The sequence below is a fragment of the Arvicola amphibius genome, chromosome 2 (genome assembly GCF_903992535.2).
Source record: "Arvicola amphibius chromosome 2, mArvAmp1.2, whole genome shotgun sequence".
In the NCBI taxonomy this organism is placed as follows: domain Eukaryota; kingdom Metazoa; phylum Chordata; class Mammalia; order Rodentia; family Cricetidae; genus Arvicola; species Arvicola amphibius.
Window position 1 is genome coordinate 56,676,283 of NC_052048.2, and position 19,259 is coordinate 56,695,541.

At 40.5% G+C, this 19,259-nt stretch overlaps 1 protein-coding gene across 1 annotated transcript; it reads left to right on the forward strand.

The window, feature by feature from the left end:
• Positions 1 to 8,144: 8,144 nt before the first annotated feature.
• Positions 8,145 to 18,458, forward strand: LOC119807961 (vomeronasal type-1 receptor 94-like). The gene is made up of 2 exons (XM_038320220.1): positions 8,145 to 8,172; positions 17,521 to 18,458. The coding sequence occupies exon 2, from the start codon at positions 17,526 to 17,528 to the stop codon at positions 18,456 to 18,458; it is 933 nt and encodes a 310-aa protein (XP_038176148.1). The 5' UTR covers positions 8,145 to 8,172; positions 17,521 to 17,525.
• Positions 18,459 to 19,259: the final 801 nt, after the last annotated feature.

Below are 19,259 nucleotides of genomic sequence, written 5' to 3' on the forward strand. Positions count from 1 at the left end.
TCATGATTGGGCTCAGTTGACCCCAGCTGTCCTAGAAAGTGGGCCACAATTGCATTGGAGATGACTTCTTAAAGAGGAAGCTAGAATTTTAGAGCAACATGAAAGAGCAAAAGGAACTGAGATTTCCCTAGATCAAATTCTAGGTGATAGACTTTACTCTGATCCTCAGGACCAAGCTCTTCATGATGACCACAACCTATATATATGTGCCACAGCAGCTTTAAAGGCTTGGGACAGGGTTCAGGAACCAGGAGAGAGAGTGGAATCATGTCTCAGGGCTAAACAGGGTCAGAGAGAACCCTTTAGTGACTTTTTGCAAAGACTAACTCGGGCCATACAAATAGGGATAACTGACCCAGAAGCTAGACATATAGTAATTGAATCTTTAGCTTATGAGAATGCCAACATAGAGTGCAAAAAGATCCTGGGGCCTTTAAAGATCAAATCAGTGCCCTTAGAGGAATGGGTCTTGCATACAATGAATGTTGAGACATTTGACTATGGCACTGAAGCGTGGGTAGGAGAAGCAACTTCCAATGGTTAGAGAAGACATCAAGATACCAAATGTTTTAATTGTGGTAAAATGGGACATATGAGAAGGGATTGTAGACAATGGATTTCCAGGAATAATGCCTGTTCAGGGAAAAACAGGAATAGGAGGACTCAGCCTTCAGGTTTATGTAGGAGATGTGGCAAAGGCTGACATAGGACAAATGAATGTAGGTCAACAAGAGATAGACAAGGCAACCTGATACCATTGGGAAACGTTGTGAGAGGCCTCTCGCAGGCCCTCATGATGAATGTGGTCCAGTCATTCCCAGTTATGGTGGAGAACATGTCTCATCAGGAAAATTAGGAGGTCCCATGCTTGCTGTCAAAAGCAATAACGGTCTGAATGATGAGATAAATGTGGAGAATGAGTCAAGAAATCTGATGGGACAGGGGAAATGTATATTCTGGAAGACTTCTATAAATGAAGAAAGACCAAAGCTAAGAGTGTGTATAAATGGCATTTTTATTGAAGGCTTATTAGACATGGGTGCAGATGTAAGTATCATTACTCCAGAATCTTTGCATCTGAATTGGCCTCCTCAGGAGGTAGATGTTCAGTTCATGGGAATTGGAATCCTATCTTGGGTAAGACAAAGCATGAGATAGGTTGAATGCATAGGGACAGAAGGGCAAATAGGAAAACTAAGGCCATATATAGCCAGTATTGTAGTAAATTTATGGGGTCATGACCTATTGCAGCAATGGAATACCCAGATTAACATTCCTGCTGCCTCTAATGCTTATATTTCTGAGGAAAGTATTAGAAGATATTATAGATGACTAAAACCGGCCATTCAGGCTGCACAAGAACTCAAAGCAATTGATGGCCCTTCAGATGTACCAACATCCCTGACTCTAAAATGGTTGACTGTGAAGCCAATATGGATCAAGCAATAGCCTTTAGTTGAGGAAAAGTTGCAGGCTTTAGAACAGCTGGTACAAGAGCAATTAGATGCTTGACATATAGAAGAATCTACCAGCCCTTGGAATTCTCCTGTATTTGTTGTTAAGAAAAAATCTGGAGGGGCTGGAGAGATGGCTCAGAGGTTAAGAGCATTGCCTGGTCTTCCAAAGGTCCTGAGTTCAATTCCCAGCAACCACATGGTGGCTCACAGCCATCTGTAATGGGGTCTGGTGCCCTCTTCTGGCCTGTAGGCATACACACAGAATATTGTGTATACATAATGAATAAATAAATATTAAAAAAAAGAAAAAATCTGGAAAATGGAGAATGGTGACAGATCTTAGAACTATCAACAAGGTTATTCAACCTATGGGCCCTCTGCAATCTGGAATTCCTCTGCCCTCTCTGTTACCAAAGGGATGGCCTCTTATAGTTATTGATTTAAAGGATTGTTTCTTCACTATACCTTAACAAGAAAAAATTAGAGAAAAGTTTGCCTTCACAGTACCTACTTATAATAATTCTAAGCTACTAGGAGGTACCAGTGGACTATCCTCCCACAGGGAAATTCTCAATAGCCCCACCTTGTGTCAATATTTTGTAAGTCAAATATTCCACAAAATATTGAAAGGAATATGTGATTTCCTAAGTCTATAATTTACCATTACATGGATAATATTCTGCTATCTGATTCAAACATAGATACCTTAGAAAGACTGTTTGAAGTAAAAATAGTTTTACCTAGATGGGGATTGCAGATTGCTCCTGAAAAAATACAGAGAGGATATTCTGTCAATTATCTAGGTTATAAAATAGGTCTACAAAAAATTAAGACACAAAAGGCACAAATTAGGAGAGATGGGTTACGGACTCTTAATGACTTTCAAAGATTGTTAGGAGACATCTCCAGCCTACGACTGGCTGTTGGGATAACACCTGATCTAATAATTTTTTTAAACAAAACCTTAGATGGTGATAAAGACTTGAATAGTCCCAGAGAATTAACAGCTGAAGCAGAAAAGGAACTGACAATGGTTGAGGAAAAATTACAGGAGGCACATGTGGATAGGGTGACTCCAGCGCTCAGTTGTATTCTCTTCATATTGCCTTCCAGAATTTCTCTTACAGGAATCTTAATGCAGAGAGATGATATTATCTTAGAATGGATTTTTTTTTACCACATAAACCAATTAAAAATTAAAAACTTATGTGGAAAAGGTCTCTGAATTAATTATAAAAGGTAAATTGAGACTTCATCAACTAGCAGGCATAGACCCAGCAGAAATTATAGTGCCTTTCACTACTGATGAGATAAGAAAGTTATAGGAAGACAATGAACCATGGCAAAGAGCTTGTGCTAATTTTTTTGGGAGAAATTAATAGCAACTATCCCAAAAGCAATAGGCTTAACTTTATAAAGAGAACTTCTTGGATTCTTCCCCAAATCATACATGATGCTCTGATAACTGGAGCCCGTACATTTTATACTGATGCCAATAAATCAGGGAAGGCAGGTTACAAATCAGAATAATTGAGTAAGGTGGAACAAAGCCCTTATAATTCTGTCCAGAAGGCAGAATTATATGCCATTCTTATGGTGCTAAGGGATTTTAAAGAACCTCTTAACATAGTTACTGACTCACAATATGCTTGTTATTAAGAGAAAACCCAGAGTTTCTGTCTCATGTCATGAGCCATGATATGGAACAGAAGGAAAAAATAATTTATAACCTTTCTTTGCCTCTCCTCATATCTGTTTTTGTGTTTATCATACCTTTCATTGGATGTATATGTCTGCATAAATAATGCTTAAGTTTTCCACAATGAACAATGAATTTTCCTGCAGTAATCGTTGAAGTTTCCAGGAAGAAGATGGGACCCCACAACAACAACTCCACCTGGTTAATATGATGTCATGATGTTGATAGCACTACTACAAGATCTGTTTTAGGTACCAGCTACACAAGACAGTTCTGACTTGGTTAGATGAAATGGTGCACATCTTTTACAACATTCTGGCCAGACCTTCACAAAGTACTCAAAGACTATTTGCAATTATATCAGACCAAATATTAATCTTGGAATTTAACTATCGTTTACTTTCACAGGATCCCCTATGAAGAACGTTGCCCCCATGACAGCTGGAAGCAATTTTAGAGGACGATGTCCCCTCTCCCAGCAAAGTTTGCCCTCAGGTTTAGGGACATCATTTAGGGGTTGGTTATAATTGGTATATGGTTGAGGGATGGGGGAGGAATTTTATAGGCTCATGGTTGTTCTTTAAAAAAAAAAAGAGGGATATTTGGTAATGGGATAATAAGTTGGTATTTGTGAGTTATTGTTTTTAGACAATTATATTGGTATCAATTCTTGTATATTGATACAAAGTTAAATTATATTAAATATTGTATGCGTGTATGCTTCTACCTCTGTTCGAAACATTGTTTATGTATTGACATATATATTTACCATATTGCAATGTACACTAATACCTCTGATCAAGATACTTATACATTGTTTACATTTGAAGGTCATTGTTCTTATTTATTGCACAGTTGTTTATTGTCTTAGTCTTTAAGTTAGATAGGTATTGAGAATTATAGGTCAATAGTCATCTATGTCATATTTATATTTAGGTTAATCAGGTTCTTTAGATACATAAGAGATTATATTCAGTATAGATAGTATAATCTTCAACCTCTTCAACGAGCTGTAGAAAAATGGCCTTTAATCTAACCTAGAGTTCTGTGGTAGTGAGGCACAATCACTCCTGGCAATACCGATCTACTCCCGAGAGAATGTTGAGCACCAAAGGCACTCTACCTGGAGCCTTTCTTCTTGGCAGAACTGGCCTTTGGGCAAAGAAAAGCCCATACCTCAACCACTGACAGAGACACAGAATATCCGTAAATGGATAAAACAGGACTGTCATATCCTGCCAAGACAGGGTAGATAGTTCTGAAAAGTTTCTTGCCTTTGAAAATGGTATGTCAGTTACGTTAGGCCTTAGCCAAAGTTGGTTGCCTCAACATTGCAAATGAGACTTTGGGTGATTACCCAGGTAGTCAATTGTCTCTGTCATTTGTTGCACATTTTGGAAGTTTCTTGATTGTACTTCCTGTTTACTCAAGTAATATTACTTTCCTTCTCAGATCTTTGATAGAATTGAAGATTAGATACCCTCCTCATGATTTAACTAAACTTAATTTCAATACATTATTTAGACTCCTTGAAATAAAATGCTTAGTAAAACTTTTGTTATGCATTTCTTGCTTAATATTGTTTATTGCTTGTAATTTTATATTTGGTATCTGTTCCTATTGTATATAGTTGTATTGGGTTTGGTTCAATCTTGTTTAGACAAAAGGGGGAGATGACGGGGAAGCTCAGCCAATCACATCTGGCTAGGGTGTGGCCTCTTGGAGCCCAGGTAGAAAAAAAGGGGTAGAAAGTGCACATGCTCTCTATGCTGCACTCGCCAGACCATTTCGGATTTTGGACCTCTCACTCTGGTAGCGTGAGTTTCCCCTTTTTTCAATTATCAAAAATATAACTGGTTCTTGAGCTGGTCTGGTTATTCATCTACCGACCGGATATGCCAACGCTACAGTTTCTGTCATTACTCACATTTTTTAGAAGTCACTTGCCTGTTCTTCCTGCTTACCCAATTAAAATTATTTCCTTCTTGGGTCTCTGAGGGAGTTGAAGATTAGATAGCTATAGTTATAGTTTACCACACACAGAAAGCAAGCTATGATAGAAAGTAAGTTATTTATAAGACTTTGGACTTACTAAGATAGGATAGGTATAAAATATTTTCTCTGAATTTGTCAAATGCAAATGAACTAGACATTGTTGTTATATATATTGCCTGTATATATTGTACATAGTCATTATACTTACTATATATAGTTTTCTTATATTAGTTATAACCTTCTCTTTATTTTAGACAAAAATAGGGAAATGTAGTGGCATTTCAGTTTTTTTTTTTTTAATAAAGACTGCTTGAAGATCTGAGAGTAAAACAGTCCAACTGGTTATTCTTATAGATTAGATTATGGTAACACATACCTTTAATCCCAGTAGCCACACTAGTTGCCATAGAACTGGGCAGTGCATGCCTTTAATGACATTGGTGCACACCTTTAATCCCAGTCCTAGAGAGGAATATAAAATGGGAGGAGGCAGATCTCAGACAGTCTCCTTCTGAGATTCCTGAAGCCAGCATTGCCATTTTCAGACTGAGGTCAAGGTAAGAGCTGCCTGTTTTGCTTTTTGGATCGTCAGGTAGAACCCCAATTTCTGACCCTGAACTTCTATTAATTGTGCTTTACAATCTCTTTGGCAGTTTTTATTTCTTTATTTTTTACTTTAACAAAATATTTATCTTTCAACAGTAAACTATGAGTTCCATGGCTTTTCAAGGCATTGGAGACCCAGTATCTTTTTATTTTGCACTTTGCAATTTCTGATTGCTGCGGGAGCTACTTTTGCTCCTTTTAGCCAATAGCCTTTGAGATACCAGCCCACTGGGGTGTGGTATCTTTTGCTTTAAAAATAAGCAGTGGCAGCCCCCCCCCCTCTCTCTCTCTCTCTCTCTCTCTCTCTTGCTTCAGAGTCCACTTCAGGCTATCAGATGCTTTTCCTGGTCATACAGGAGGCTGTTGTCTAGGACAGTGACCTGTAAGTTTTTTCCCTTTAAATAAATAACCCTTTTATTAATCATAATTCCACATTGGTGTGGGATTGTTTTGTTTCATGACTTACTCCTTTATCTGATGACCCATTTGTCCCTTTGCCTTAAATGCAGCTTCAGTTTCCATCTTCACATTAGGTCAGCTACAGGTAAGAAAGGCAGGGATGCTCCTGTCAATTACCAGCCCACCATCTAGAACTTAGTCACATGACTGTTTTTTGCTGCTGCTCTTGTGAATGTAGTCTCCACTTATTCTGACTCAAGTTAGGGCTCATTACAGAAGAACAATGGTTCCATGAATAAGATAAAATGTTTAACAATGTTTTTGGACCTTGTTATAGTAGAGCTCATTGGTTTACCACATTGTTCTAGTCTTCCACTGTTCTAGTCTAGTCTTTGGCAGTTTTTATTTTCTGCTCATAATGAAGCAATTTCAGCATCAGTAAGAGGTACTACAATTTCTGCTGGGTCCATTTCTTTCAATTGATGAAATCTTAATTTTCCTTTTAGAATCAATTCAGAAACCTTTTCCACATAGGTCTTTAAGTTTTTATTCTGCTTGTTTGGCTAAAAAAATTACTTTAAGATAGCATCTTCCCTCGGAATGCATAAAGTGTAAAATAACCAAAATGCAATCAAGCTCTAGATCCATATGACCCACATGACCAACCTGTAATTTGTTTTACACCAAAGTCAATTCTCTCTTAGCTTCAGCTGATAATTCTCTTGGACTATTTAAGTCCTTGTCATCTTTTATGGTTTGAAACAAATTACTCATTTCTTAAGTTGTTACTCCAATAGTGAATTGAAGACAAGAAATGTCTCCCAGAAATTTTTGAAAGTCATTAAGAGTTTACAATTGATATTCCCTGATTATTACCTTTTGTGGTTGAATTTTTGTAAACATTTTATTTCCTATGTAATCAATTGAATATCATATTTGTATTTGCTCACAAGCAATTTGTAATTTCCAGCAAGGCAATATTTTTTTTATTTCTTCAAACATTCTTTCTAAAGTATCTGCATTTAACTCAGCTAATAAGATATCATCCATATAATGGTAAATTATAGATTGGAGAATGTACACAAATTATTTCTAATGACTGTCATATAAAATATTGGCACAGGGTGGAACTATTCAACATCCCTCATGGGAGAACTTTCTATTGATATCTCTTTACAGGCTGAGAATTAATATAAGTAGGCACTGTGAAGGCAATTTTTTCTCTATCTGTCTGTATAGTAAAAAAAAATTGTATAGTAAAAAAGTAGTCTTTTAAATTAATAACTATAATAGCCCACCCCTTAGGTAATGAAGGCAAGGGAGTTCCAGATTGTAAAGAGCCCATTGGCTGAATCATCTTATTTATGGATCTTACATCTGTTACAATCCTTCATTTTCCAGATTTATTTTTAGTAACAAATACAGGAAAATTCCAAGGACTTGTGATTCTTCAATATGTTGAGCATTTAACTGTTCTTTTACTAGCTGTTATAAGTCCTGTAATTTTTTTAATGTCAAAGCCCATTGTTCCATCTATACAGGCTTGTCAGTCTACCACTTTAAAGGTAGGGCAGTTGTACCTTTGAAATACCAACAGCTTTTATGCTATGCTTATGTACATCTTGAATGGTCTGTATCTTGAATTGATAGTATCTTTTAATATTTCCTCATAAGCATTCCTTATTTTTTATAGTTTGTTTCTGAGACTGGGGAAATAGTAATCTGTGTTTTTCCACAACTGCAATAAATTACATCCTCATAAATTCATTGTTGTTAGCCACATATGGTTTCAATTTTCTTATCTGTCCTTCTGGTCATATACATTCATCTTATCTTGTTTTTTGTTTTTCTTGAGACAAATTGCCAATCATTAAAAGCTAAACAGTTTCTTTCTGCAGAGGCCAACCTGAATGCCACGATTTTAGTGCAATTATTGTGACATCTGCACCTATATCTACCAAATCCTCAAGTTCTAGGCCACTTATTTGTATTTTTAACTTTGGCCTTTGTTCACTTATAGAAGTTTGCCAAAATATTTGCTTCATGGTTTCTCCCATTATTTTCTATAGTTGTTCTGGCATCCAGAGCTGTATGGTTTTCAACAACAGACATTCAATCATTTAATTGTTTTGGGAGGGTTTTTCTAATACTATCAGGGAACGATTGAACTACATTTGACATTGGGCCTGTGAGGTGCCCCACTGGGCATTTCCTGATGGTAAAGGGTTACCTTGTCTGTTCCTTCTTGATCTATATTCACCAGTCTAATGCTGGCCTTTGCCACACCTTCTATATACCCCAAAAGGCTGAGCCTTCTGTTAGAATTATTTTTATTATAAACATTATTTCTAGAAACAATTTGCCTATGCTCCCTTTTCAGATGACCTTGTATAACAATTAAAATGTCTAACATTTTGATTTTTCTTTATTTTTCTTCATATTTTTAGAAAGCAATGCTCCTATCCAAGTAACATCATTAGAAGTATGGGGGACAATATCAATTGTATGTGTGACCCATTCCTCTATGGGTGCTGACCTTACCCTAAAAGGCATAATGGCTCTCTTAGATTCTACATTAGCATTTTAAAAAGTGAAAGATTCGATTATGGTTTGTCTAGCATCTGGATCAGATATCATTCTATTTATAGCTGATGTTAATCTGTGCGAAAAATCAGTGGAAGTTTCTTTCTGGTCTTGTATACTTTTAGTAAATGATTCAATCCTCTTTGCTGATTCTTCAACCTGTTCCAAGCATTCAAAGCTGCTATTCAATATAGAATCAGGATGTTATCATCCAATATATACTGTCTTTTCAAATCAGCATTCTGACCCTCAACAAGAATTTGGTCTTGGGAAATCTTATGCCTTCTAGCATCTCATGACTTATAGCCCTTTCTCATTGTTCCAGGGCCCTGGCTTCCTCTCTCCACCAGGTTCTTCATTGTAATTGAGGACCAGCTTCCAACACTGCTGAAACTAAATCTTTCCATTCCTGTGGAATAATTCCATTCCTAGTTACCCAAGAATTTAGCATCCGTCTTACAAAGGGTGAATCCATACCATATAAAACTACTGCTTCCCTAACTCTCTTTAAGTCTAGCATATCTACAGGATTCCAATTAACTTCTATAGAGCCTTGAGGATGCATGTTATTTATTGGTTGTTGTTGAACAGTAACTGGATGTATTAAAGTCGGTGTTCTAATAACCTTAGGTCTTTCCTCTCCAGTTTCACCATGAAATGATGTGGCAAATTCTCCTCTAAATTCTTCTGTCTGTATCTGAGCATTTTTATTTTTTTTCATTTGTATATTTTTTCCAAGGCCTGCATCCTATTAATCTACTTATCACATTGAGCACAGAAAACACTTAGGCTATTACTGATAGTTATTATACTGATAGTGTGCAGTATTGGTATTGTATCAGTGTCAGTTCATTCATTAACCTTCCCATATTCTGCTTCTAACTTCAAACCCTGGAAGGTAGCAGTACAGAGAGTCCTAGCACCCTGCATGTTTATGTTTCCCATCCTTAACTTAGAAAAAAATTTCTTTTCGATATTATCTAACTCTCTCTCCCACACTCCTAAAGGATTTTCCAAATCTCTCCCCATGGTTTTGACTTCTCCAGGCAAGTGGCAGTGGACTGCTAGCCTGGAGCAGTTTAGACAGCAGACTCAGCAGAGGGCCGTTGAGAGCTCTGGATGGCAAATGCAACAAAGCCAGCTGGCATGATTCCTTCTTCCATGTGGTTCTACCACCTGCTGGAGTGCCAATTATTGCCCTCTTCTTTAACGGTTGCTGCCTTTTAAGCTACTAGTCAGCAACTGCAACTATATCACTACCAGAGGTAGGCTACAAGTGCCACAGCCTGAGGACATTCTGTTCCCTCAGGCACTGACTCTTTCAAAACTACTCAGAGAATTTATCTAAATCTCTGTCCTGCTAAAGAACTCATGATTCAAAGGTTGAGGTAGAATCCTGCTTCCCAGAGAGCTGAATAGCAAGCAGCTCACCTAGCTCATCTCCTTGCAGCTCCCAAGAAGTCCTTGTGCCCTTTCTCTCCCTTCCTCGTAAACCCTTCTCCACCTGGCTCCTCCCTACAACTTCCTGTCAGCTAGTGCTGATTCAGCCTCCAGATCACAGGTGAATTTTATTTAATCAAACACATCTTTGTATCACTAACCAAATGTTCCAGAGCATAGACAAAAGTAACACACCTTAAAATAATATTCTACAACAGAGGTCAGAGGACAACCGTGTGGATTCAGTTCTCTCCTTCCACCTTTACACAGGTTCTGGGGATAGAACTCAGGTCCTCTCTGGGCAGTGGTGGTGCAAACCTTTAATCCCAGCACTTGGGAGGCAGAGACAGGTTTATTGCTGTGAGTTTGAGGCCAGCCTGATCTATGGAACAAGTTCCAGGACAGGTTCCAAAGCTACAAGGAACTCTGTCTTAAAAAAAACCACTGTTTTGCACCTTTGTTTTTTGTTTCTTTTTCCTTTTGGAGGGTTTGGGAGGGTGTTGTTACTGTTCATCTAAGATCTGCTCCGGGCATCTGATTTCACTCAGTGGGGGAGTGGGGGGAAGGACCCAGGCATCAATGTGTTTGTATTATCTTATTTAATCACCACAACCAAAGTGCAATTTCTACTCCTTTTTCTTTAAAATCATGAAACCAAGACCCAGAGCGGTGACTCATTTTCCTAAAGCCACATGCATCTACACTGGCACCAGGAAAGTGTATTCAGATCTCATTGGCTTCTCCAAAGTATTATCCTTGGTTTCCTAAAAGAGCAGTCCCATCTCTGCTACACCATCCCCAGACCCTCTCAGGGGCTGTCGGGGACAGAACAGTGTAACTGGCTATCAACGGGTGTTCAAAGGCCATGTCATACCAGCCATGGGCAGGAGGTAGAGGAGTTTTGGGTCTGGCTTGAAGTGAACTGTGCATGACGATCAACACCTGTCAACTTGCTTTAAAGGCCACTGTGCTCTTCGTCAGTCTCCAATCCCCACTGGCCCATCCACATGGAAGTAGAGGTTGGAAATCTATAGCCTTTAGTTCTTCTATTTCTACTGAGGTCCTTCTAGGTTTCTAGTTCTCTGTGGAAGTTACTAATCTTTTCATCCTTCTATCTGTATTAACCTCTAACACTGGCAATTGTTGTTCTAAAGTATGTTTTCCAATTCTAATATCTGAACTATTCCTGAATCCACTAAAATAACTGTTTCTATTGACAGGATATTTCTCTGCAGCTTTGAACACAAATCCTGTCTCCACCTCCTAAATGCCTGGAATGTAGGTGTTTGCCACCTTGGCTGTAAGTAGAATCCAGCGGGTTCTATTTTGTCCCCAGGTTTCTAGTGTTCTGTACAACACTGTATAAATGGCACGAGAGACCAGAGTGAACTTGCTGGGAATTTCTGTCAGCTCAGGAGTGAGTCTTCCTGCTGCATAAGTGAAGATGAGGCTGGTCACTCAGGCTTCTGGGGCCTGAAGTCTAGCCTGGGCTTGGCCTTGGCCTCAGCAGCCTTCATCTGTCTGTGGCTGCATCACCTCAAGGCTCTGCCTTTTCCTCTCCTTTATCATGTTACTTCATTTTACATGTACTTGTAAAAGCCACTCACAGCTTGAGTCCTGAAGCTGGGAGTATGGAAACTGAGACACCAGAATAACACTATCTGGGAACCAGGTGCTCCACGTGAGGGTCATCAGAAAATATGAAATAGGTCGGGACTGATTACATTCGAGCTCAAAATGAGCAAAGTCAGGTTGTTTGCATCATGGGGCCAACTGATCCCTCTCACAGATACAGCAAGGGAGCTCAGATAGTTTATGCCCAGCCCTCCCCAGATGGCTGTTATCCAGCACAGAGTAAGTACTGTGACAGGCAGGCATGGTGCTCCACTGGGATGCCACATTTCCGTGCTCCCCAGCGGGAACTTGTCACCTTCGACAGACACTAAAATTACAAACAGCAGAGATGTATTAAAACCCCTTCTACTTGAGCCTGGGCAAATCTCCTCAGACAGAGTCTTCACCTCCCACGTCCGTCTGGGTAAGTGCTCTGCACATAGGTGCAGACTCAGAAGGTGGTCAGGTCCCAGGCAGGCTGTGGGAGGAGGAGCAGTGGAGCTCAGGGAGGTTGTCAGCATCTGCAGAGGAGATGCGGAGCTCTGACAGCCCCTCGGCACAGGGACTGTGTGCTGCAGGGCAACAAGGGTGTTTTCTTCTTAGGATATTCTTTTCCTCAGTTTATAGACACTCAAAATTAATTTTGGATCCACATTTATTCCTAAGAAATAAGTAACTCACAATGAATATCTGGAAAAGTAGTCAGTTTCAAAGCATTTTACTGATTTACCAAAAATCAATAAGGTCTTGGTCCTTAGCCTCTACCAGCCTGATAAGAACTGTCACGGAGAAGCCATGAGGATGAGGTTGCCAGGACAATAATTGTTAAATTGCACTGAACACAGTGGCAGGTTCCTTCCCTGACCCATTGAGAGCAGGAATGGGATGTCCTGGGAAGAGTGGTTGGATGCTTTATCTTTTTTCTATGTTCTTCCCATGCACTGTATATCATTTTTTAAAATGGAAAAACCTGAAACTCATTTTGTTTCAGGGCCACTCTGTCCTGCTGTCTCTACTTGGGTTCAGATTTTTCCCAAACCCCATCTTTTCATGAACTATGTGAAGAGATGGGCAGGAACTCACTTCTCTTGTCAGTGAGGCAATGAATGCTCTGACAGGGAGGTCAGAGCCCTCGGCAGCAAAGCCAAGCTCTCAGCAGGCGTCACAGGGTGGTGAGGGAAGCAGGTTGTGGTGCAGCACTGTGTAGGGTCCCGTGTTGGTGGTTGGAGTCTGTGCCATGCTGTTCTTCTGCTCCTGCTGATTCTGGAGGGTGATTTAGAAACATCAGGTGACATTCTTGCTGCCAGTCTGAGCCCAGAGACACGGCTTCCAAAGTTTCAAAATTTAAAAATACAATTCTCACAGTCTTTCAGAAACAGCTGCCATTCCATATCCCAAAGGCTCTTCATGATTTGCCCATCACATTCCAGTTCACTTATTTTGGTCTCTAGAAACAGTGCTGGCATATGCTTGGTGATGGTTTTCCCTTCCTGGTGTGCCAGCCATCTCTCGCCAGTGTCTTCCTAGTTTTAAAGTTAGCATTTTGCCAAAAGTAAACATCCTGACTGAGTAACCTCATCTTGAAGTCATATGCATAAAGCACAACCGGTGTGACCTACCACTCCTCTTTCTGGTGATGCTATGGATGGTGGGTTGTCCATAGTTTGAGTAACTGCGGGAGGACACAAAGGCTAAGGTCATGGCTTCCTTGATTCAAACAGCACAGGAAATTTTAAGTCCTCTGTCCTGAGAAGCTGCAGCCTTCATAGTTGGCTTTAACTGAGGAATACTTAGATTCAGTCCCATTCCAACTGGAGTTGGTGATCTCCCATTAGTTCTGTCCCACCGTCTCCATGAGTGAACGCACCCCTCACGTTCCTGACTTTCTTCCTCATGTTCTCTCTCCTTCTGCTCCTCATCAGGACCTTGGGAGCTCAGTCCGGTGCTCCAATGTGGGGCTCTGTCATTTTCTTCATCTATCGTAAGGTGGAGGTTCTATGGTGATATGCAAGAAATTCATCAGTATGGCTATAGGAACTGGCCTTTTAGGCTCCCTCTCCTCAGCTGCCCAAGGAACTAACTGGGGGCGTCTCCCTGGAAACCTGGGAACCCCTCTAGGGTCAAGTCTCTTGACAACCCTCAGGTGGCTCCTTAAATTAAGATATATGCTTCCCTGCTCCCATATCCACCCTTCCTGTATCCCAAGCATCCCATTCCTCCGAGCTCCCCCCATTCTCCCCTTCACACTTTTCTCTCCCCATCTTCCCTTGGCCCAGTCTCGCCCAACCCTCAAGTTCCCAATTTTGCCTGGCGATCGTGTCTACTTCCAATATCCAGGAGGATTACTATATCTTTTGGTCTTAAATACAAAAGTTTTTCAACCATACCATAAGGACATGTGCTCAGCTATGCTTACAGCAGAATTACTTTATCATAGCCAGAATCTGAAAACAACCCGAATGTATCTCTTTTACACCTAGGATAAATTAGACATCATCCTTTTAAATAACCATAAATACCACAAAATATCTTGGAGTAACTCTAAGCAAGCAGGACAGAAGTTTTGAGTCCTATCATTTCTGCTTGTGAAGGGGTAAATGTTTTTATTTTTAACTATTATCACTTGTTAGAGTATAACTCTGGCCCTTGATAAATTTAGTAAGGCCCGAGTCTCAGCAGTTCACTCTGAAGCAACATGTGGCAGCAGGAAAGGACCACAAGCTGAGACAACTCGACTCCCACCCAAGAGCGGACCACACAAATGGAAAAATTTGTATGATAAGAACTTTAACTCTTTTAAGAAAAAATTTAACACATTAGAAAATAAAAAGATCTCCTATTTTCTTGGGAAAGTAGAAGAAACAGCAAAAATGACAATCTCACTGAAAGCAATCTATAGATTCAGTGTAAATGTCCATTAAAAATTATAGCAAAATTTCTCATAGAACTCAAAAAAACAATCCTCAACTTAATAAGGAAAAGATAAAAACTCAGGATAGCCTAAACAATCTTAAAATCCTGTACAATCAAGGAACTTCAGAATGCATTACAATCTCTGACTTTAAACTTTACTACAGAGCCACAGTACTAAAATCAATCCACCTTGGACACAAATACAAATTCACCTGCCTACAAACAGCAGATTTTTGACAAAGAAGCAAAATTGTGAAATGGAAAAGAAGCATTTTAACTTGCTTATCTCAGAGGGTAGCTTAATTTAAACATGTCTTTTTTTCTTTAGCTGAAGCTGCGCCGCACGGCAGGGGGTAGGACACAGGCTCACTTTGCCTGTTAAAACTGCCTTCTCGAACTCTGGCAGGCGGATTTTTAACTATCTTTTTATGTTAACTTGTAAATCATAGAATTAGGAGAATTTTTGAATCCTCTCCTCTGTTCTATAGACTGTGAGGTTAAATTTGCTCTCTAAACTTTTGCTTCTGCTTGCCTTTTACCCACAGGTGAGTTAGGTTAGCTGACTGTGTGCACGTGGCTCTTCACAAAAATCATTTTTTCTTTACCTTTTTTACTCATTTAGCATGTAATAAAAGTTGCAATTCTACATCTATCATGCTTACTGATTCTCAATAACTCTGCCATTGTTCCTGCTCCATTGTTACTCCCTTTAGTTACCAACATATATAACTGAATACTTTTTCCTTATCCCAATTATAACTTATTTACAAAGTTTTACTCCCGATTTAAATTTTGTTCTGTTTTTCTACATTTCTTTCTCTATTCTACATCTCTAATAAGAGCCCAGTAACTGAGGACAGCCTTACTAAGATCTTTCCCTATCTTGTCCCATGTCTGGGGGTGAATTCCTGGGCTGGTTAAAATTAACCAGGGGAATTTTTCATCTATAAAACAAAAGAATTCAGCTAAATCTCTCTTTTTTAACTCTTACTCCTCTCTCCCTAAGTGACTGTTGAAATTCCTGTATGAATTTCTCTTCCTTTGAAAGTGACTGTCCCATGTTTTATAGACGACAATGAACCTGCGCCTACCTCATCCTGCAGACCTGTCCGAGTAGCACAGCTGATCAGGACCTTATTTTCCTTCGTCCCGGCACTGCACCTCCGTCGTCCAGTTAGTTGGACATACTTCAGGGTCCTTGTTCAGGCGCCACTGTAACCCCGCTTTGTGGGTCAGCTATTCAGGGTCCTCTGAAGGGGCGCTACCTGAAAGACATGGGCTGGAGAGAGAAAGGAGACCAAGCAAGATTCCATTTGTCAAGGTCTCGTTTATTAGGGTGAAGGTTACAGCTTATATAGCCCTTGAATGAGGAACTTGGCTTGGGGTGGGGGGTAGGGGGTAGCAAAGGTAACCAGCTAGCAAACCTGGTGTTCCTTGTGCAAGCAGAAACATTCTTTTTGTGGTTCCCTTAAAAAACAGTTCTCAAGATAGTTAGGATGTGAGGCAGGTTCTGTTAATAAAAAGTTCTCAAGATAGTTAGGATGTGGGGCTCTCTGCAAACATCCTTAGGATAATGGTCCCTGCTATCATCTTTTAGAACTATAGTCCCTAACATCAAACACTGAACTGTCCGTCAGCATTCTCTGGAACACTCTGGGGTGGGGTTAGAAACACTGGAAATGTAGTCACAGAGCAGCGCTCAAACACGGAACTGTCCATCAGTGTTCTCTGGAGAGGACTCAGCTCCAGTGTTCAGTTATTTTCTCATTTACCGATTATCTTCTGTTTCAGGCATGGATAGAGCTGACCAATCACTATGAGCTGTCTTAGCTCTCTCAGAGCACAAACATAAGCCGCTGCATTAGAAAATCTGAAACACTGACAGAGACAATCATGTGCTGGAACACGGCCATGTTTTGTGTGTATAAAGCATGTTCTTACACACCGAGTGTCTCCCTGACACAGGAACATAACTGTCCATATGTTCCAGAGGAGATAATTGGAACCCAGCCTTAGCAGGCTAAAGGCCACACTCAGGAAACTGCTGATGGTGTGTGGGGTGTGAAATGTCTGGATTCATAGTTCACAGTTCCCAACATTTGCCACCAAAATATATTAAGAAATTTGAGCTGGGCGGTGGTGGCGCACGCCTTTAATCCCAGCACTCGGGAGGCAGAGGCAGGTGGATCTCTGAGTTCGAGGCCAGCCTGGTCTACAAGAGCTAGTTCCAGGACAGGCTCTAGAAACTACAGGGAAACCCTGTATTGAAAAACCAAAAAAAAAAAAAAAAAAAGAAAGAAATTTGAGTTTACAATAAATAAACCGAGTAAAGACAGCCTTGAATAGAATACAGGCATGCCCGATCCCTGGACCCTCTGCCATTGCCAAGGGCTGACTTCCTCCTTTACACAATCATCCGCATTCAAACTCGCCCTGAATAGTAAAGCTCTGTCTACAATGGACCTGGCAATCAAGACGCTGTGGATGAAAACCAAGATCCTGCTCCTGCTCCTGTAAAACCCAACCATGGGAAATGCAAAAAGACCTCATTTCTGATGGATGCTGTTTTTAATGCGGAAGGAGCTCACGCACTGATGCGGCCACCATGGAACACAGCATCCAGCCACGGCTCTGAAGCTTAGGACACGTGGTAGCGTGAGGACGGTCAGTGGAGTGTGAGGTGGAACTGAGATCTTCAGTGGAACAGGTGTGGGCATCTGCGTGTTCCCCGAGGCAGCAGAGCTGTCAGGAGGCTCCATGTGGTTGTGCTCATGGTATCATTGTTGCATCTTCTCAGCCACTGTTTGTGCCCACATAAGATGACAGAGAACAGCAGACTCCACACGAGTTCCAGCTTGAGGAACACCCTTCTCTCTGAAATTGGCATTGGGATCTCAGCCAACAGCATCCTTCTTCTCTTCCACATCCTCAAGTTCTTTGGTGGGCACAGGCCCAAACCCACTGACCTGCCCATTGGTCTCTTGGCCTTAATCCACCTACTGATGCTACTGATCATGGCGGTCACAGCTACAGACATTTTTATTTCTTGGCAGGGATGGGATGACATCACATGTAAATTCCTCGTCTACTTGTACAGAGTTTTTAGGGGTCTCTCCCTGTGTACCACCAGCCTGTTGAGTGTGCTCCAGGCTATCATCCTCAGTCCCAGAAGCTCCTGTTTGGCAAATTTCAAGCATAAATCTCCCTATCACATCTCATGTGCCCTTCTTCTCCTGAGCATTTTTTATATGTTCATTAGTAGTCACCTCTTAGTGTCCATTATCGCCACACCCAATTTGACCTTGAATAACTTTATGTTTGTTACTCAGTCCTGCTCTATTCTACCCATGAGTTATCTCATGCAAAGTATATTTTCCACACTGCTGGCCCTCAGGGAAGCCTTTCTTATTGGTCTCATGGCCCTCTCCAGTGGGTACATGCTGACTCTCCTGTGCAGGCACAAGAAGCTGTCCCAGCATCTTCACAGCACCAGCCTCTCTCCAAAAGCCTCTCCAGAGCTAAGGGCCTCCTGGTCCATCCTGCTGCTCCTGAGCTTCTTTGTGTTGATGTCCCTCCTGGACAGCATTGTCTCCTGCTCAAGAACCATGTTCCTGGATGATTCAACATTTTACTGCATTCAACTCTTAGTGGGCCATATCTATGCCACTGTCAGTCCTTTTGTGTTTATGAGTACTAAAATATATAAAGGTAACTTGTTGAGGTCTATGTGTGAGAGGGTGCTAAATGTTTGAATATTCATTGATGGGTAAGTTCCTATAAGAAGAGCCAATGTGCTAGCGTTAGAGCTGTCAATCATGGCATAATGTTTATGTGATTTGGTGTACATGAAAATATGAAGTTGTGTTTTTTCTCTTAAAATTATTTACTTTAACACATGTGGTGGCAAACGTGTAACAGAAAATTAAACCACATTCCCTTTGAGATATGATAAGGAGTACATGCACATGTGTGCGTGTATGTGTGCACATGTGTGCACACGCATCAATGAGTCTTTAAGGGAGTTCTGTGAGGTGGCTCTTACACATCATGGCCTGGGATAGCCCACATAACTTTTAAGTATGTGACTACTTTTAACACCTTTCAATATTTCATCTTTCTCTCTTATATCTATTTTTACAAATTAAAGAAGAAAACATTTCTTGTCATAAATAGTCATATGATCCAAAAGAAAAGGAATTACATAGCTATCAAAACAGAACTATGTACAAGGAACCACGCTGTTGTAAAATATCATTTAACTAGGAAAAGACATGTTACATTTGTTTACACTGCCAGTCAGCCAGACACAAGAAACAGTAAAAAGTGTTACAGAAGTCAGAAACATAATCCCTGAGGCAAAAGGTAGATAAAGAGAAACAGGTTACCTACACTTCCTAGTCTTCCAGCTGTGGCTATTCTCCCTGGTTACTGCCTCTCTCTTCCTACCCCACCCAGCTTGCATCCAGAAAAACTGTCTCTTCTTCCTCCCCTCTTCGGGTTTATAACATCTCCAGCTCAGCCTGATCTGGGCCCTGGGATGGGTAGGGAGTGCA